General features: G+C 50.9%; 1 protein-coding gene across 11 annotated transcripts in view; it reads right to left on the minus strand.

Annotated features, from left to right (window-relative positions):
• Positions 1-21,086, minus strand: part of BANP (BTG3 associated nuclear protein) — an 84,844-nt gene that overhangs the window by 10,896 nt on the left and 52,862 nt on the right. For 6 of the 11 annotated variants that reach the window (XM_079119613.1, XM_079119608.1, XM_079119611.1 and 3 more), the window contains 4 exons: positions 14,823-14,990; positions 8,237-8,367; positions 6,288-6,359; positions 4,659-4,697 (listed from right to left, as the gene is read on the minus strand). In XM_079119613.1, the coding sequence (XP_078975739.1) occupies positions 4,659-4,697; positions 6,288-6,359; positions 8,237-8,367; positions 14,823-14,990 (410 nt within the window). The remainder of the gene's footprint in view (positions 1-4,658; positions 4,698-6,287; positions 6,360-8,236; positions 8,368-14,822; positions 14,991-21,086) is intronic. The other 5 variants (XM_079119614.1, XM_079119609.1, XM_079119612.1 and 2 more) reach the window with 2 other exon arrangements.

The raw sequence follows: 21,086 nt of genomic DNA on the forward strand, positions 1-21,086 counted from the left end.
CCTTCTCCAAACCATCCTCGCCTGTGACAGACCTGTCAGGAAACGTGGAAAAGCACTGCCCCGCAAGCGGCACCAAGAGGCCTGGAAGCCCCGCCTGACTTCAGGAATGATTTCCCTTCAAGAACAAGAACACCGTTCACACCGAATCCTTCCACACCAGCTTCTGTTCCAAGGGGAACTAGCTTTCAGAGGAGGCTCAGCTTCTGGGTAGCACTGTCTCTGCAGAGCACTAACCACATCCCCACATTGTGCCCACAGCACCCCAAAAGGAGACATTCAGAAAAGGACTCACCAGTAGGTGGCATCATTAAGACCCTTTCTTCATTCTTTCTTTTCCTATTATGACCAATTTTTAAGGAGCCAAACCTCCTTTCGTTCACTGCCTGGGGTGCACACAGATGACCGAAGGCCAAGCCGCCCAGCGGTTACTGTTGGCTGCTGGTGCCACATCCCTCAACCCCTGGATTTGCTGCTTTACTGCCTTTGTCCCACTTTTCCTCGCCTTGGCCACCGTTCCTGGACCACAATTCACACCACTGTGACTCTAAAGGCTTCTAGGACTTTCTGGGAATTACATTAAAATGTACAGTGTAAACTCCACATAGTTGAAAATCTTTTAAAAACTACTTAATTATAGCAGCTTAAATCTACGAGCTCTTGAGAAAGACACAAGGTCATCTATGTAAACATGGGTTGCAAATTCAGTGCAGTATGTTGTAAGACGTCCTTGAAAGACAGCAGAAAAGCAGGACAGAGAGCAGAGGGGACCCCTGGAGCAGCTGGCACACAGGGGGACCCAAGCACTGTGCAGCGGGGCAAGGGCAGAGGGTCATCGCCCACCCTTTAAGCACCTGGCTCCTGCCTCAGCCTCACAGAACACCGTCAGGCGCCTCACTGCAAAGGCCGGCCCCTCTGGCGCTCAGTGTCTGAGAACCCTTGGTTTTATTTTTCAGAATCTCCTGCAGATCCACACCAAGTTGAGCGGGGTGTTGTGTTCCTCTGAAACAACACTCTTTCACAATTATCTGGTTAGTCTGGAAAACAAAACTGTTCTGAGCAGGGTAACTTAATAGGCATGAAAACTGGCCAAATGATAAAATAACAGAATTTCCACAAATGAAAAACAAGAAAGGCTGAGCTGAACAGATTCAGCGGAGAAAGGCAGCACCCTGGAACACACACTGCTTGTCTAGATCAGAAGCAGAGCTCCTTTAAAAGGAGAAGGTTCCGAGATCCTTCATCTTATAGAAGAAAAAGCGGGTCCAAATCTTCAACATGTCGGCTTAGGACCAGACTTCCTTAACAGGACTCCCACAGCACAAGAAATAAAAGCAAGAATCAATAACTGGGATAGATTCAAACTAAATAGCTTTCTCTCAGCAAAGAAAACTATCAGCAATGTGAAGAGAGAGCCTACAGAGTGGGAGAAAATCTTTGCCACTCATACTTCAGATAGAGCACTAATTTCCAGAATATATAAAGAACTCAAAAAACTCTACACCAAGAATACAAATAACCCGATCAACAAATGGGCTAAGGAAATGAACAGACGCTTCACAGAAGATCTACAAGCAATCAACAGATATGAAAAAATGTTAAACATCTTTAGTAATAAGAGAAATGCGAATCAAAACTACACTAAGATTCCATCTCACCCCAATTAGAATGGAGATCATCAAGAATATAAGCAACAATAGGTGTTGGAGAGGATGTGGGGAAAAAGGTACACTCATACATTGCTGGTGGGGCTGCAAATTAGTGCAGCCACTCTGGAAAGCAGTATGGAGACTCCTCAGAAAGCTTGGAATGGACCCACCATTTGACCCAGCTATCCCACTCCTTGGTCTATACCCAAAGGACTTAAAATCAGCACACTACAGAGATGCAGCCACATCAATGTTCATAGCTGCTCAATTCACAATAGCCAGACTGTGGAACCAACCTAGATGTCCTTCAATTGATGAATGGATAAAGAAACTGTGGTATATATATGTACACAATGGAATATTACTCAGCCATAAAGAATGATAAAATTAAGGCATTTGCAGGCAAATGGATGAAACTGGAGAATATCATGCTAAGTGAGATAAGCCAATCTCAAAAATCCAAAAGATGGATGATCTCACTGATAAGCGGATGATGACACATAATGGGGGGTGGGAGGGGGGGCAAGAATGGAGGAAGAAGGGACTGTATAGAAGGAAAAGAGGGGTGGGAGGGGTGGAGGAAAGAAAAAAATAACAGAATGATTCAAACACCATTACCCTATATAAATGTATGATCACACAAATGATAAGCCATTACTCCATGTATAAACAGAAACAACATGTATCCCATTTGTTTACAATAAAAATAAATTAAAGAGAGAGAGAGAGAGAGAGAGAGAGAGAGAGAGAGAGAGAGAGAGAGAGAGAAGGTTAGGAGTGCCAGAGTGCCAGGGATGCAAAGTGCACCCACGCTCACAGAGTTGGCCCTGGCCTTCACTCAGGCCATCTCAGACTGATGTCCTCGATAATGGGCATCAGGTGGTAGGAACAAAGTATGAGACTCAACAGGGGAAAGAATCAAATGAGTTGTAAGTTATTGTTTAATATAAAAAGTGACCAGTGTGGTAGTTTTGTTTACTTTGTGCTGAGGCTGCTTTATCAAGAAGAGAGTCAAAAATGAGTGGCACGCCATGGCCGCCAGCAGTGGAGTGGGCTTCTAAGCAGGAATGAGTGGGAAGAGACAGAAATACCAGAAAATAAGTTGGCTTAGTGCCTCATCCAGTGCAGCCAAACTTGCGGGTTCCGGTGAGGGGAAATGGGGGATTAGAAAAATAAAGACTCACAAACACAGATTTTGAAGATAAAGCTGGGATCAGGTGGAGCTCTGCTCTTGACAGAGATACAGATCTAAAACGTTAAGCCAGTAATTGTTATTTATATATGTCTCATCAGATTGAAGACTATTCAGGCATTGTTCTTTGTAGTCAGGAAAGTTACAGAAGCTAGGACACCTAGGTAGTTCTTTCGCAGTTGCAATCCACAGTTGCGAAGTGCAAGGGTTAGGAGCTTGGTGTAGCTCTCAAGAAAGTCCGCTGTTAAAAATTATTATAAAGTGGGTAGGCTCAGGAGAAGTGGAGCTAATAAAACACTGTAGCTGTCTAGCATAAGAGTTCCTCTATTCCCAGGAGCTGTGTGCCTGAGATCAAGGTCAGAACTGATAGGACTCATGCACAGAGCCTCCTCATGCAGGGCATTGACACAGCAGTTAAGCATTCCCAGGCACCAGGCATGCCACAGCTATGAGGTCATCAGAGACCCCAATCTCAGTCACTGCTCTCCCATCCTCTGTCACTGATCTCCACAGCTTAGAGACTTCAGAACAGCAGCCCTTCCTGACTCTGAACCTGCCCTCTGCTCCTGGACCTGCTGTGCCTGCAGGCAGACTTTGGAGTCCATGCTCAGGCAAGACCAGGGTGGCTCTGTCCACAACCATGAGAGTCATTACACTAGTATAATATAAAAACTTGACTGTATCTCAAAAATTCCAAGCAGACTTGGAGATGGAAAGAAAGGGAACACCAAAGGTCAGGTCGGGAATCTTACTCATATGCACTGAAGTCCAGGCGCAGGTCAACCAGGGTACAATGCCACTGGTGTATACACAAGCCACTCAGTCACCAAAAACTAAGAGAAACGCCACGAGCAAGAGGCCAGGCCTCTCCCACCCTGACCATGAGAAACAGGCAAAGGAAATGGGAGCCGGCTCTCACTAGGCCGGCGTGGCCCTGTCACCAGACGACAGCTTGGTGGAACTGGGCTCTCCTGGTTTTGTTTCTTGGGCTCTGGTTCTTACCCAGGCAGCAAGTTTAGATTCATACACTACAACCACAGTAGCACTCCTGACTGAACCTCCACTGAAACAGACTATTCGGGGCAAGCAGGCCCTTCTCAGTGCACCCCAGGGGTCGAGAGAGAGAGAGCTGGAGGGCTCTGTCTGCCCTTCTGTCCAGTTCTGCACCCTGTAGAGTCCAGCACCACGCACAGACCTTTTGCATGAGAGACCCCTGCCTCTGGGACAGGGAGTGAGCTGTGCGCAGCCTGTCCACCCTTGCCCAGCTCGGGTGCCTCACAACAGAAGGACCATCCAGACCCTCTCTCCTAGGAGCCGTCTTCAAAGGGCCATGAAAACAGCCCTCTGCCCGCAGCCTCACCCACTCCTGGTCAGCAAAGGCCTCCTGGGGGCCACATCAGAGGCTCTTCACCAGCTGCAGAATTCTTATCGGGGTGCCTGCTGGAGGGCTGCTCTCCAGTTAGAAGAAAGGTAAATGGCTAGAACGTGATGGCAGTGAAGAGGAACAAATCCACCTTGTCCTGGCCCACAGCTGCCTGCATGAGCACCATCAGCAGCTCATATGCAGCTAGAAAGATTTTTGCTACAAATTCCGTAGCAAAAGCTACTGCACAATCCCACAAAGCAGAAATGTGGACCCAGAGCCCTGCCCTGCCCATCCTCCAGACACCGGGTGGTCACCATGAGGGAAGCCAGTCTTTCCCATCCCCAGCTCCCACTGCCAGGCACCATCACCACCTTGGCAAAGCTGGAGAAAAGGCCAAGTGAGCCCCAGCCAGGGGACAGTGAGCAGGTGTCAAGTAGGACAGGGGAGAACCTACCTGCCCATCCTGGCCAACGTGGTGGATCTGTAGATTGCCCTGCAAAGTAAAAGTAAAAGGAGACACTCAGGAACAAAAAAATGACCCCACACCACATGCAGACAGGTACAACCTCCCATGCCACGCAGAAACATCCAGGTCTCACTAACTCTACAAAGGCCCAACCCCTTGTCGCAGAGAAAATCAAAACTAAATATTTTAAACTTAGTCTCTAGGTACTTTTTATTTTCTGGTAAAACAAAACATTGCATCCATTCCTCTACCCTGACCCCAAATGAGAACCTTTATTTGAAACACTTTATTTGATACACAAGAAACGCAGATGGTGCAAAGCTGCAGCCTCAGCTTGGCCGGGCCAGGGCCCCCCACCTCACTTAGCCATACTTCCACTTCTTGCAAAATGAGCTGGGTCAGTCTGGCAGACTCTGCTACATGTCTCCTCACAAAGTAATTACTTCAGTTAAACAAGCAGCATGAAGATGAGGGTTTCTTCTGATAAGAAGACTGACCCCATATCATAACTTATCATAAAGTTACCATTAATACTATAAGCAAACTTCTAATTTATTGTATTTGTTCTTAATGGAAACAAAAATAATTCAGGGACTGAGATCTAAAACCTGAAGAAAGGATCAAAATTGAGAGTGAAAACTGAAATTCGAGAAGGAGCACACAGGCTGTTTTAGCATAAATAAAAAACAAACATGTTCCTTTTTTTCTTTTACTACAGTATCTATTTTCCCTCCTTCAAGTGTCTATAAGCAAAGTATAAAAATTCCGACCGCATGCCAGGGCCTTCTAGGACACTGAGGAGTCAGGACTGACATGCGCAGGCTGCCGGTCCACCCTTCCCCATTGTGCCTTTAATGACAACGCCGTTCCCCCAAGTGCAGCACAGCACTTACCTGGACCACCGTCCCAACGCTGCCCCCATCCCTCCACGTGAGGGGCACACCAGCTTCTCCCCTGCACCTGCCCCTCTCTGAGAATCTCCTGTGTCCTACTCCCTCTTGCTCCCCCCTTGAGCATGCTTCCCTCCCAATGTGCCCACTGACAGCTTCCAGGTGTCCAGTCAAGGGGCCGCACCAGATGCTACCCCTGAGTCCCTCTCCTGCAGTCTCCTGCTACTGTCCTACAAGTGGGGCACACTCGGCCCTCCTCATGGTGAAGGGCACAACTGTCTGGGGCCTGCCCCTTCTGGGAGGTAGACCTGCGTCCCCACAGCAGCCACAGCCGGCACAGCAGACTGCACGCAGCAGGCGCTCAGCGAGCCACTCATGTGCTCCAGGTCCCAGGCCAGCCCACGGGTGCCCTTACACCAGCTCCTGGCTCAGGCTGAACTTGTGAAAACCACTGAGTTCCTCTCAACTAAACCACACCCACTCCATGAGCGCAGCAAGGCTATTGTAAGGCAGGAGGGAAATGTCCCATAACAGCCGAACAGCTGAAGAGCCATCAGCACCTCTGAGCCAGTGGACCTTCTCCTCCGAGGCCCCCAGAGGCTCTGTGCTGCCCTCAGCCTCCCAGCCCTGCTGGTCCTATGTCTGCAACTTCAGCACAGGGTCAGTGAACACCAGCCCGCTGTCTCAGGGCCTGGAAGCAAGCGTAGCAGGTGGCCACCCAACTCACCTCGCTGTCCTGCGTGATCTGCACCTGCTCCCCTTGAGGCACCTGGGCAATGTGGAGGTGGCCCTGTGGGATCCACGAAGAAAAGACACCAAGAAGCATCAGAAGAAAAACACACCAAAGAAAACGAGAAGCACGTTCTGCCAAGTCTGACCTTGACTCAAGAGAGGCCAGCTGCTGGCCATGCCATGCAGTGTGCACACAGCTCCGGCCCACAGAACACTCCTGAAACCCACCTCTAGTACAACAGTGCCACAGACACCAGTCACTGCAGGAGGAGTGAAGCACCCCGGGAGACGTGTGCTGAGTCTCTTACTGCCACTGAGCAAGCAGATCTAAGAATGGGAGTAACCCTCAGTGCATCCCAAAGATTCCAAATCAGCACATTACAGGGATGCAGCTCATCAACATTCATAGTAACAAGATTTACAAGAGCCAAACTATGTAACTAATCAAGTTGTCCTTCAACAGATGAATGGATAAAGAAAATGTGGTATAGGTACCAGTGGAGTATCATTCAGCCATAAAGACTAAAATGATGGCATTTGCCAGAAAATGGATGGAACTGGAGACTCATGCTAAGTGGAATAAGCCAGCCCTAGAAAGGCAAAGGTTGACTGTATTCTCTGATATGTGGAAGTTAGTACAAAACAAGGGGGGAATAAAAGAAAAGGGGAATTCCATCAAAATAGAAAAAAGTTCAGTAGAGTAAAGCAAGGGGACTGAGGGGAGGGAATGAGGGAAGAACCACGGAACTATTCTAGACGGGCAAAGTATGGCACAGTGCATCTCACCCTCGCATCCGTCCACGAGACACTATGGGGAAGAGCACTAAGGGAAGAGAATGGGAGTGACATGAAAAAGAAGGAGGCAAGCTTAGAGCAACCGCTTCCTTTACAACGGTTTCCACCTGGTACATGCCAGGAGAGTGCTGGCAGGAAGGGACAGAGCAGTGCAGGCAGTGTGCAGGGTGGACCCACGGCACAACATAAAGTCAGGGCTGGCTTCCCTTTCCTTGTAGTACTGGGGACTGAATTCTGGGACCTCCACCATGGAGTCACATCCCCAGCACCTTTTATTTTTTGACATAGGGCCTCATTAAGTTGCCCAGGCTGACCTGGAACTTGCCATCCTCCTGCCTCAGCCTCGTGAGTCGCTGGGTCACAGGTGTGCACCCCCACACTCACGGTTCCTGCCAAGCCTCTGGAAGTCTCCTGTCCCTTCCTGCCACTCCTAATGTCTGCCACAGGAGCCCATGAGTGTGGGGGTGGGGGCCTCACCTCAGCCCTTTGGGCTGACCACAGGCTGGACTCCAGCAGCCCCAGGGTAAAGGATTCCAAGCTGCTAAGGCAGGTCTCATGCTGAGCTGTGACCACTGCAGCCCACTGCACGTTAAGCCCATTCTGTCCCACAGCCCCAGGTGTGGATCACCCATGAAAGGTTAAACTGAGCCACATATGTGCTACTTAGAGTAATGCTGAAATTCCTGCTCGCAGCATTGGAAACCTGGGACACAATGAGTTACACAATCCCAAGGGACATGCTATGCAGGAACTAAGGCTGCTGTTCCCTCTGAAGGAAGAACCTTCTCTTCCCTCAGTAGAAGGGTGCCTGAGTCTCTGAACTGAGAAATGTTCATGATGCCTCCCAGGAGGTCAGACAGAAGCAGGGGCCCCCAAGCAGTCAAAACCTCCAGCAAGTTGTACACAGGTAGGTGACATCAACACTCTTACAGGACAGAGGAGCCACAAGGGACCACCAGTCATCCTATGACATGCTTTTCCGTGCCAAGGCCATTCAGTAACTGCCCTCACCCATGAACTCCAAGAGCTCATACCACAATCACTGCTCCTTCAAGTGAGGTGCCTCCACCTCATCCCATGCTGTCCAAGTGTCCCCGACGTGCCACACCTCCCCAGTCTCCCCAGACCCACGGGCGAGGAGATACATACTACTTGCACCTGTCCGTCCTCTCCAATCTGGTGGATCTGCACCTGCTGTGCGTTGGCCAGGGCGTAGTGCAGGGCCTGCGGCTGCGGCTGCTGGAGCTCACTGGCGGGTGGTGGGGTACCCAGCATGGTCTCTGCGGGAGCACAGGAGGGGTGTCACACAGACAGCCTCGTCACAGGTTCTTCTTGTCCCTCAATTCGCACAAGACATCTCACCCTTTGATGTGGATCAGCAGGTCCCAGTGTTCTTCAGGGTCACTAAGAGTAAGTTTGGGGTAACTGAAATTTCTGACATAAAGACCAGAGAGTGTGCAGAACCAGGGTCACTGCCACAGTAAACCCCTTCTATTCGCATCAACCTGGCTCCATGAACAAGGAGCACCAGGATGTGACTGCAGAAATGAAAACCAGGACTAACTGATGTTAAGCCCTGTCTCCGGCCTTCAGTCCACTGTGTCTGTCCATGGAGTATAAAGGTAACTAGCAAAGGGGCATCGCTGCACAGCACAGTGGCCACCAGGGCGACAGTGTGCCACGCTCTGCAAAAGGCACACAATTCACACACACATCAGACATGACTTGGTACCCCTAGCACCTTACATTTTTATCAGCTAAACTAATTTAATTTTTAAAAAATAATAAAATAAACAGAGAAAAGCCCCATCCAGACACATTTCAAAAATAGTATTTTACTTTCTATGTTCAGCCAAAATAAGATATATTTGCTTTGATGTATGCTCATTTTAATTGTAATGGTGTCTCAATCCAAATTTTCCTAAACATTTAAAACATTAAGGGCCTAAGAAATTTTTAATGCACATACATTGTTCTTGCAGAGAATTATGATCAATCAGTAAAAAAAAAAAAAAAAAAAAAATTTAAACATAAAAATATATTACCACAGGAGGAAATTTTGTGAAAAAAAGTAAAATGTTAATATGAATGGAAGAAAACTGAAAACCAGTAACAACTGTGTGTGGGGGTGTGTGTATGTGCAGGCACACTGGGGGCAGGAGCTGGGGCCTGGTACCAGCTGGGCATGCACTCTGCTCTGCACTGACCTACGTCTCAGCCCCAGTGTCTCATTATTAAGGAAAGGCTTTCCAGGCACTCTGAAACAGCTCCCAGTAAGCATCAGATGTCAAGGCAGGTAGACTCTACTGAATACATTTCTTTTTCTTTTTCTTTTTTAGTTGTTGACGAACTTTTTAGTTTATATGTGGTGCTGAGAATTGAACCCAGTGCCTCATGTGTGCTAGGCAAGCGCTCTACCACTGAGTCACAACCCCAACCCCTGAATACATTTCTTAAAGTAAAGTAACAGTAATAAAATGTTAACATTTGCAAAGTGGTAAAAATTACATTTTTAATTACTTCAAACAATACTGAAAAAATTTAAATGGCAAATTTTTAACAAGTCAAGTTGAAAATATGCAAGGAGACAGGCATGGTGGCACACTCCCATAATCCTAGAGACTCATAAGGCTGAGGAGGATCACAAGTTCCAGACCAGCCTCAGCAACTTGGTGAGATACTCTTAAAATTTAAAATAAAAAGGGCTGGAGATGTGGCTCAGTATTAAAGCACTTTTGGGTTCAATCCCCACTACAAAAGCAAAAAGCAAGGAAAAACATTTTCAAACTTCATTACGAGGGTGTAAGAGCAAAATATTTAGAGGACACTATACTAGCTAGTAAGAGCTATATAACTGAACAGATTCCCAAAGAATTTCTGCTCCAATGTTAACTTTAAAAAAAAAAAAAAAAAAAAAAATCAGTGGAGTTTGACAGTCTCCAATGGTTCAAAACTATACCCAAGAAGAATGGTTCCACTTACGTATAGAGTTCCCAAAAAACCCCAGAAGATAGGAATTGTTAGTATGATACAAATGATTTCCAAATCTAAGATTCAAATCATCGAAATTACCATTCTTTCAGGAGCTCACCACAACTGTGCAATATGAAGACTTATTTAAACCCATAGTTTAAAGTCAGAGTAATCTTAGAGTCTAAAACAAATATCTGCACTGGCAACTTTTCTGTGACCCAGAGGTGAACACGCTCACACTAATGCAGGTCACAGGCATACAGAGGAGGCAGCAGATTGCCATCAGTGAGACAGGCAGCCCAAGGCGGGGCCCAGCCCAGGGCCTCCCCACCTATCCTGGCCCGAAGTGAAGACAGCTACACCCAGATGTGCAGGCAATGGATTTCAAGAGCTGGTCCTCTTCAACTCTAAATACTGGTCACAGCACAGACACCCACCCAGGGTTTCCAACTCACCGACGAGACTCAAGAAAAACAACGCTCAGAATGTTTTAAACAGTAAAATTAAGCCATCTTAAACTCAAGCACAAGTAAACACCTACACCATGCTGCCATACAGCATGGTACAGTGCTTAGTAATTCAATTTTTAGAAACTCTCTTGAAACTAGTATTTTCATGATTTGTATTCAAACTGGCATTTACAGTCATCTTTAAATAGATTATCCTTGGCACAGGATCTCAGCTAGAGTATTTGTTTGGAAGTTCCTTTTCTGTCTAATGAGAATTCAGAGGTGAACAAGACAACCCCACTGAATGACTACCAATTCCACATTAACAGAACTCTGGCTTAATTACATTGTATTGGGTTATTTGTCACCAAAATAGACTTAAATACCAGAATAGCTTTGTTAGGCCAAGATTCTATATCGTTCTAAAGAACGATAGCAGATTCTGTAAGTCCCTTAACCTGACCATCTACTTTGTTTTATCTAATTTTGCCCAAGAATTTAGCATATTCAAATAGATAACAATTAAATCAACTGAAGTTTACAAAGCAGAGTGCTTTTAAAAAAAAGGTCTTCTCCATCCTCATCTGACTGCAACCCTGGTGAGGAAGATGGCCACCATGCCCTGTTGGGAAAGTGTGGGCCAACACTCAGAAGCCACTCTCCATGCTCCCCCCGACAGGGAGCACTTCAAGCCACAGGGTTCACCTGTGCTGATCACCCTCACTGGGGGTCTGGAGGACTCACCCTGCCCTCTGCCCTTCATTGCTCACTCCTCCTCCAAACACTGGGGCATAGAAGGCAGAGGGGCAGTGCTGCTCTCAGTGGGAATGGAAACTGGAGACAGCGGACCAAAGAGAAGAGCAAGGAAAGCCCTGCCCTGGCACAGGTGTGGCCCACCTCTCAGGAGAGGCACACCAGACACCGACTTCAAAAGCCACCTCAGAGCAGTCAGTTTCCAGGGTCTCCTGGACATGGCACTTCTGGGACCTTGCCCAGCACTCAGGCACAGAAGACATGTCTCACGACGGCTAGCTGTGACCCACAGAGACCAACAACATTCACAGCATCTTAGAGAAACACTTGACAATCTAATGAACAAACTATCATTAAACTAAGTTACAGTCATCCAGTTGAATAAAACATTGATGACTGGAAGAGAAACACTAGTAAGTAAAAAAAATGTAAAATTAAACAAGAAAACCACAGCTCACCTGAGTTGGAAAGAAAGGCATTTCAATTTCCACCCGCAAAGTCAGCAGCAGACCAGAAGGTCAACCTGCCCATGACCTACATGTTCCAGTGCACTTGACAGCCTGGCTCAAGGATGGGCAAGGCCGGCAGTGTGAGTGTCACTTGGGAGCTGATTAGAGACACTTTCAGGCCACTGCCCTGATATCTCATCAGAATCTGAACGCGAGGTGATCGCTAAGTGGTCCATCTGCAAGTAGAGTGCAGAGAAGGCCAGCTCCATGCCAAGTCCACCTGAGTACCAAGTCCCAAAGCTACCAGCCACAGCAGGACACGCGTGGAGAACATTGGTGAAGAACAGGTATGCAGTGCTGGCCCTGTGACCCCAAGATGAATGAAAAACACTGGCTGGGCCGCAGCCTGCCTCCCACACCTGCTGGTGCTGCGCCTCCTCTAGGCAGCCCCATGCCAAGGAGCCACTTCTCCAGGCACCAAAGGACCAATCACATCCTGAGGTCTGAAATCCAAACCCTCTAGCCTCCAATAACAACAGCCTAACATCCCGGCACCACCACAAAGTCTGTCTCTGAACAGTCCTTTCAAAGGCTCCAAAACATTCTGTGATCACAGGTCAGGCCGCCCGAATGCAGCAGGACCTTAATGTGCACAGTGCCCTGCAACATCTGGGCTCCGGGGAGCTGCAGCACCTGAGCGCAGCAACAAAGAGCCCGTCTCGCACGAGGCTCTGCGCCTGCACCTGCGTACAGAGCTGCACCTGGGGTGGCCTCGAATACGCCCCTGAGATCTTGCAGTATCCCAGCAATGTAGGATACCACATCTAGTAGTTTCCAGATTTGTGAAGAGACGGACTCTGGCCAGGAACTTAACTTGGGTTCAGATTTCCCATTTGATGAAAGAAACCACCGGCCCTACCCAGAACGTGTCTAATATCAAGAATGGCACCATGCCCTGGCAACCCCTGCCCTTGGGGTCCACATCCAGAAGTTCACGTGGCTCTCTATGTATCTTATACTTCCCTACTTCCACTACATTCCTTTTCCCCCTTAGGATGCTTATAGCAGACATGCTAGTGCCTTGGTCAGCTCATTGCAGACTGCTCTTCCTATACACTGGTTTTCTGGTCACACTCTCCTGCCCTCTGCTACCTTTTTTTTTTTTTTTTTGGTACCAGGGGTTGAACTCAGGGGCGCTTGACCACTGCGCCACATCCCCAGCCCTTTTTATTTCATTTAGTGACGGGTCTCACCGAGTTACTTAGCACCTCGCTGTTGCTGAGGCTGGCTTTGAACTCGTGATCCTCCTGCCTCAGCCTCCAGAGCCGCTGGGATTACAGGTGTGCACCTGGTTCTTTTGATTAGATAGTGGGTCTTATAAATCTTACCACGTCAGGTGTCTAGACTGTGCTGTCTTCCTATCAAGAGCATGGCAATTTTTCCCTGGGGATAGTTTAGCCTGAACAGGCAAGGCCTTCCGGTGCCCCTGCTGAAAGCTGGGCTTGTCACATAGGGTTCTGCATTCTGCCTAGTGGAAACTAGACACCCCTCGGCCCCAGGTGAGCTTAGGAATGTCCCTCTGGGCATGTGCCTCTTAGGCCTTACACATTCAACAGGGAGCCTGCCTCTCCCCCCCACCTCTCTCACTGCCTCAGCCCCTCACGGCCCACAACCCAGCTGAGTGCTCCGCTGGGAAAGCCTTGATGCCTCCCACTCCAGAGGGGTCCAGAGTGGGGGCAGGTCCCGCTGCCTTCTCTCAGGGAGCACAGGCCTGGCAGCCTGTTGCCCAGCTTCTGCACAGCAGCTTCTTAGATTGTGTCCAGGTGTCTACAGAAGACTTCACTCTGGCCCTGCTACTGCATGGTCCCTAAAAGCAAAACTATCCTCTCCTTGCATTAAACAGCATTTTAAAAGCTATAAAATCAATGCAGTGTTCACTGGAAATAATGTGGAAGTCACAGTTAAACACAAAGACATAAATGAAATAAATCTGTCGTCCCACTGCCTAGGGAGCCACTGCGGAGGTATGCATGCGCACACTTCCAGCCGCGGCTCCTCGCAGCTCCACGCTTTGATGAAGTGGGAACAAAGCCTGACTGCCGCCTCCTGCCCAGGCGACAGGAGTCCTGACTCCTGCTGCTGCATCCACACAACAGTCACAGTGGCTGCACCATGCGAGACAGCATAGTGCGGTTCTCCTCCATGGCCTGCTAGTCATGGCCCAAGGCCTGGAATCCTTGCTCACGGCTTCTTCCCTGCAGCCACTCACAAGAGCACTGCCCAGGGCGCCCTGTATGGCCCACCCAGGTGCCACCTCCATCTCAAGGACCTCAGCAACAGCCAGAGCTGAGGTCTGATAACCACCGAGACAGCCAGGAGGAAGCTGCTCCCCAGGGTGTGCACGAAGAGCTCGGGCCGGCTGTGCTGCGGCACTCAGAAGAGTGTCTCCACCACGGCTGCTCTTGGAACGGCCCTGTTAGGGCTGGGGTTCCCAGAGCCCTGCCATGGGAGCTGCTGTGGGGAGTCTAGAAAGATCATTTAATTCAAATACTTGATAAATGTTGAGATGTCTCAGGCGAAAGGCAGTAGAAAGCCAGAGTCGTACCAGCATGGTGGATGAGAATGTTCCCAGGGAAGGCAGCCCCTCCAACAACACCTGAGGGAGGCTGACCCTGCTTCTACTATCTGGAGAAGTCTGAGTCCGTAAGCTCACAATCAGAGAAGAGAGAAAAGAGGGGTTGGGTACTCCCCCAACCCCTCATCTGCAGTCACCCTGCAACACCGACGATACTGTTGCTACTGTGGTTAAGTCAGTCAGATGCGCAGGGGCTCCGCAGCAGCAGCAGCAGGAGGGTCTGGGCAAACCCCCCTCTGCACTGGAGTCCACAGGAACTCGGAGCCCAAAGGCCCCAGTCTTCCTGCCCCTGGTCAAGGCATTCCACTGGCGAGATGAATGGGACAGGGCTGCTGGACCCTCTGAACAGCCTCACCACCCTCCTGTGGACCCAGAGAGAAGGGTCCCTAGTGGCCGCTGCAGACTCAGCCAGGTGGGAAGCCTCCCCCTGCACTGAGCCCTGAGGTTCCACTCACACCACCTGCCACAGGGCCTACCTGAGGCACTGTACGAGGATGAGGACGGTGTCCTCCGCGAGAAGCTCTTGACCGCCAGACTCTGGCCTCGCTGTTTTCGCCGCCACGCTGTCCGGCATTTGGAGTCAATGCTCTGTTTGATTCGATACCAGTCAGACTCCGTGATTCCAAACTTATAGAAAAGGTGACCTGAAAGAACACATCCCAAAGGAGAGCAGTGAGGTACAGCCATCCTCCAGGGCCCTGCTGCCTGCGAGTAACCTGAACACTGAAGGGGCCAGCTGCCATAGCCCAGCTACCAAAGGCTGACCCAATTCTCCAGAAAGATGAGCCAGAAAGGCACATTTCACCAGAGAAGACAGCCAGGGAATGAGTGCCTTCCCAGATCAGGCACCAGACTCATTCAGACACAGTTACACCTCCTTTCAATTCACTTAACTTATAAAGGACCTGACCCAACCACATGCTGGGGGACAGAAACATCAGGCTTGCTGTGGTCCAGTCCCCCCTCTGCCATCCCAAACTCACGAACAGTTTCTCACGTCCCAAATGCCAGGAGAATCGAATCAGGATCCCAACAATGTGGTCAGATCTGGTTTTCCAAAACTGCAGCGGTTACCCCTCTGCCTGCACCTGTCTGCTCAGCCACCCTAGCCCTGTGGAGCCTGGGCCTCAACAGCCCCACCTGCCCTTAGCCTCCTGCTGCACCACCCGCCCCACATTCCCGTGGCACAAAATGCACACAGGTGTGGTGCTTGCTCCTGAAGTCTCTCACAAACCCTGGAGCTTGGATTTATCTACCTGTGCGCGCCAGGAAGCCAGCCTGTTCTGGCACACGGCAGATGCTTAGCTCTTCCATGGATATGAGGTGACCACAGGCCGTCTGGAGACACTCTCCAGCACCCCAGGTCTGACACTCACTTGTGGACACCCCTGCCTTTCCACATTTCTCCTTGAACACAGCAGCTCCAGTGCAGGACTGTGTGCTATGCAGTGCTTCTGCCTGGGCACCCTCCGCACACCTAGAAAGGGCACTACCTACACGCCATCACTGGGCAGGGATGGTGCACATGGGTGCACACCTTCCTGAAGCGCAACTTGGCAGAGCGGAGCACCCACGGGACCCACATGTCCGGTCGCCCTTCAACAGCTCTCAAAGCAGCACTGATCAGCGTCTGAAGAACTCCCGGGCAACAATGAGGAGACTGAGGATCTAGGAGGCCCTCCTCGTACCCAGCGGGACACGGGACTCATGAGGCCCTCTCCCACTCCAGCAGTGACCTCTCTGCCGGCCACACGCTGCAGGCAAACAGATGAAACAGAACTGCAGTGGTCAGAAGCTCACACTGAAATACTTCCTGTTTTGAGAATGAATCACCCTGAGTCTGGACCATCCACTGAGAGCTAAACTATGGCCCTGTCCCTGAACACCTGCTCCTGTTGAGAGCAAAATACCAGAATTGATCAAAACAAAGGAAGTGCTTGTTTTTTAAGTACTATATTACGCATCAGCGGGTTTGTTGCTGTCATTGTTCTGAAGACAGTTCTCGACTTTCTAAATGAGCATGTGTTTAGGGCAGAAATGCAATGGCAACGAAATCCTGTGATTTAGATTAAAAAAGAGTGGATGAAGACAGTGCAGAACTCACAGGATCAGAAAGCGCAGCCAACAGAATGGGAACAGCATGCTCAGCCTCCAACAAAAAAGGTCATCTTTAAATCAGGCAGCAAATTTCTGGACTTTGACTTTCAGGTCACCTCTGAAGAAATCACAGAATCGTCACTCAATAAATATCTACTGAGTGATCACAATAAGCTACGTGTGGCTTTACCTGCAGGGCAAAGCCTGGCCAAGTCCCAGGATAGTGACCACCACAGTGACAGGACCCACTGCTGACATGGTCACTGCAGAACCCGCAACTAACCAACTACCTTAATTTGTCTGCTTCACATTTAACAGCCCTGAGGAAAAAGAATGTCATTCACCTTCAAGTCAGTTTTGAGGCGAAAGTCAGAAAAATTGTTTGTGAAGTCAAAGGCCAGGTGGCAGTGAGCAGCGCGTACAATCCCACCTTCCAGTGCCAGCGCAGAGGAGGTGTGGTTCCACTGAGGCCCTTGGCACAGCCCAGCAAGACACTCGGGGAGGCCAGGCAAGAAGCACACCCGTCCTGCTGCTGCTCTGTGCTCAGGCTGCCTCCCTCGTGTCAGTGCGCTGGGGAGCTGGGAGGCAGAAGGCAGAGAGCGCACAAAAACAGAAGCTGCCCGCACTGGCCCTCGAGCCGCCTCTGCTGCCCATGGAGCCACGTTCAGCTTACTGGAAAGCACAGGGGTGAGCCCTTGCCACTGGCCGGGCCTGGGAGGAGCCATGCCTGTCCACCAGGCTCAGGGGAGGCCCCAGCCAGCTCTTGCCCTGCCCTGGCTAGCTGCCCGGCAGCCCACCCGGGACAGAAAGCAACTCCCCAACAAGTAACTACCTCCCCACCCTGCAGAACTGCCACTCTGACGTGGGTTCAAATCACAAAAGCAGATTCCTGGCTTTCCCCAGCAAGCCTGGCTCGCGGTGCACCTGGGAGGCGCTGTGGGATGGGCAGGTGGCGCTCAACGGGCAGGTCTTACAGTCCCGCCTCGGTGGGTGGCACGCTGGGCTCATCAGACATGTTCCCTGTCAGCATACGCTCAAGTTCAAGGAGAAAGCAAAGTAGGAAACGAGCATCAGCAATCTATTCCTTGAAATCACAGACCTCACTTGATAGCAGCTGGCCCAGAAGAGTCCACACTGCTCTGAATGGGGAGTTGAGCGAGGTGTCCTCGTGGTGACACTACAGACCTGTACACATCCAGCCAGTGTCCCACCACCACCACTGCATGCACTGTTATGAAAAAGACGTGGCTCCTCAGCTCGCTGAGCCCGTGCTGCCCTCCACGGCCTCAAGGCACAGCATCCAGGTCCCTGCTGATGAGGGGCCTTCCGCTGGTCTCCATCTCTCACAGGCTTCTTCTCAGCCACCAGCCTAAACTGACCTGACCCCACCCCAGCTCTCGGTCAAACTGGTGCACTCAGGGTCCCCTGCCATGCTGAGTGCCTGTGCACAGCCTGTGTCCCTGGCACACGTGGAGCAGCCTCACCCTGTTACCCTGCAATGCTGGGGAAGGGACGGTACCCAACCAGCAAGTTCAGAAGAACCCACTCCTCTGCAGTGGGCTGAGCAGCATCCCCTCAATTTCACATCCTTCCCAGGACCTCAGAGTATGACCTCACTGGGAACCAGGGTCTGTGCAGATGTGATTCATTAAGTGAAAATGAGGTCATACCAGTGGCTCCTGCCCCAGTGTGACTGGTGTCCTTATAAGGAGAGGAGAAAAAGACAGATGCACACACTGGAAAAGAGGGCCCTGTGGCAATGTGGCAGGGGCTGGAGCCAGGTTGCCAGGAGGTAGGGAGTACCAAGAAGTGCCACCACCAAACACAAGCTGGGAGAGGGACAGCCCCTTCAGAGGAGGTACAGCCCTGCCAAGAACTGCAACTTGGCCACATGGCCTCCAGAGCCATCAGAGAACCACCTCTGGGTTCCCAGCGCCCAACCCCCAGGACTTTCCACAGCGGTCCCAGGAACTCAGCACACCCTGCAGGACACAGCAAGTAGAGGAGACAGACCGGGGCTCCCAGAGGTAAATGTGCACCTCGCACCTGTGTCCTGTGACTTCTGCCGGAGACTGCCTGCTAAAAAAGGGGGACTGTAGCCCTCTGCAGGTCACCTGGGAGTGTGGGACTTTGTGCAAATCAAGCAAACTCCCACCAAGCACCCAAGAGGCCCAGGGGTCTCCCATCTACACCAGCCTTCTTCACAGATGCCCCCAAAGGCCGGGGCGGGGGTGTTGATTGTGTTTTCACTTCACTTCTGGCACCTTACAGGTTAGGACTAGCTCTTCTGAGGAGTTTAAAAGTCAAGGCTCATATGATCAATAGGAAAAGCTGTAAGAAACATGCCTGCACTCTCAATTCAAGTAACAAGAACACACTCCTTAAAAGAAGGTTCCACGGTTCCCAAAGTTACAAGAATGCACAACTTCCGGTGGGACACAAACTATTTCATTAGCTGCCCTACATTCTGGGAGGCCCATTGATTCTTGGGAGCCTTTGAAAAGCCAATACCCAAGAAAGCAAATCCCCCCTTCAATAAAAATGTTCCCTCATTTCACAAAGATGGTATTTAGAGATGTGACCTACCGTGTGTTTCAAAATACAGATTTCTGTCTCCATGGGGGGAAAAATGGAGAGAATATTTCTGTCAACAAACAGGAAGAAGAAATGTAGGCCAGCCTTCTCCACAACGGGCAGCCCTGGGCCCGACAATGATGGCTGCAGGCTGGAGCCTGAAGCCCTGGGTGTCACTGCAGACTCTGGAAGGGGCAGCAGGAGGAGGAGGCAGGGTGACAATACCAGTCTGCTCCCATCACGAGCTGAGCTGAGACCTCAAGTCTGTGTATGTTTTGTGCTGTGTTCGGAGGAGTAACCAGCAGTAAGTAGTAAAGCAGGAAAGGGAAAAAAGGCAGGCGAGCAGCTGGAGCGTCTCAGGGTCATCTGAACACCCAGCAGCCACCTGACTGCAAAGGCCTCACTGACACACACAGGTGGACCAGGTGGGCTCCCACTCAGCCTGAGGGCTGCACCCAGCGGAGTGGATCTATGCACACACACCACCCCTTGCCAGGGGCTCCACAGGCGTAGAGGGCCACATGCACTGGCAGAGCCCGATAGCAGCTCTGCCAGGTTTCTCCCCATCCCCTGAGGAAGCAGAGGCTCAGAGGCCAGCAAGGGGCCAGCAGTCATGGGTAGGTCCTAATCAACAGCCTGTTGACCGACTCAAGAGACCGACTCCAGCAGGAGCTGCCAAGTGAACGGAAGCACTGTGAGCGCCAGTCTGACAATGGCAGGACAGAACCCTTGCACACACCCCGTGGCCTCGCGGCTCCTTGTTTCCCATCCTCCACAACCTCTGGAGCTCTGCCCTGTATCTAATTTCAGGACACACAGGCAGGGCACTCTGAAGCCCCAAGGGAAGGACGACAGGGAACATGCCCCACTGTGAACATCTGAAACACGATGTGGTTCTCTGGAATCCCCTGCCCAAGACCTCCCCGGGCCCTGGGCTTGGCCATGGCTGCCTGCTAAGCAAGGACCGCAGCAGCCGCACTCACTCTAAAGCTGCCCCTGCAGCAGTGGACAACGAGTCACCCGGAGGTGAGGCTCCCGAGTGCACAGCGCCCTGGTCCAACACCAGCTCCTGTTCCTCCTGGTGAAATGGCACACACAGGGTCACAGCCTAGAAATCAGTGTGTAGGACACAAGCTCTGAGCCACAGTGCAGCTCCAGTGGACTGGCTGTGACAGACCAGACCTGCCCCTTCCTCCTCTAACAGCCCCCAGCCTGCCCTCTGATGGTGGTGTCCTAGGTGCTAACAGGGAGCCATGCAGATGGCACAGGAGGGGTACACCACACTCCCTGGCACCCTGAGGAGGAACATCTGTAAACTCCTTCTCTATTGCTTATAGATTATCGTGACACCAACAGCAGATGTGCACTGAGTCAGGAGCACCTCGATTCCATCAAGTCCAGGCTGCCCAGCACTGGGCAATGGCTATAGCCCTGAAGGCACCTGCACAGCACTTGGGCTGCAAGTGTAGACAAGGGTTTGTGTCATTCTCCAGGAGCACCCCCCCCTCCCCCCAGGAAAGCCCCAGCAAAGCCACTGCACCAGCCTTCGCTGTCCAGCACTGCCCAGAAGCCACCAGGGGCAGGCCCAGGGATTGCAGGATGTGGGTGCCAGCAGCCCGAGTGGAGCCTACAGAACCCAAGGGGGCAACAACACAGGTTCCACACGTGTCTCACACCTCTGACCCTGTGTGTGGCAGCTGCCTGAATACGGAGAAGCACAGCAGGCAGGCTGACTCCTGGCCAGAGAGCCCAGGCCTGCCCCTTGGTTGTGGGGACAGTACCTTCCACCAGCCTGCGCAGACTCTGGGAGCTGTTCTTGGTGAGAGCTAATAAAAACATCAGCTCCAGGTTGCAGACCTTTCCTAACAGAAAGGGTCATGTGCAACGTGGAGGGCTGCATCTGAGGACAGGGCTGCAGACGTGCCTCTTCCATTGTGGGCACCGGAACACTGTGTGCTGGACACAGATTCATGCCACAGAAGCATGCTCCAGACCTGGGCTCTCTGACAGAGCTGCATGCTGACTGGCTTCCTGCTTGGCCTCATCAGAAGTCATGCTGGCTGGCTCCC

Source organism: Sciurus vulgaris (assembly GCF_902686455.1).
Source record: "Sciurus vulgaris genome assembly, chromosome: 17".
Taxonomy (NCBI): Eukaryota; Metazoa; Chordata; class Mammalia; order Rodentia; family Sciuridae; genus Sciurus; species Sciurus vulgaris.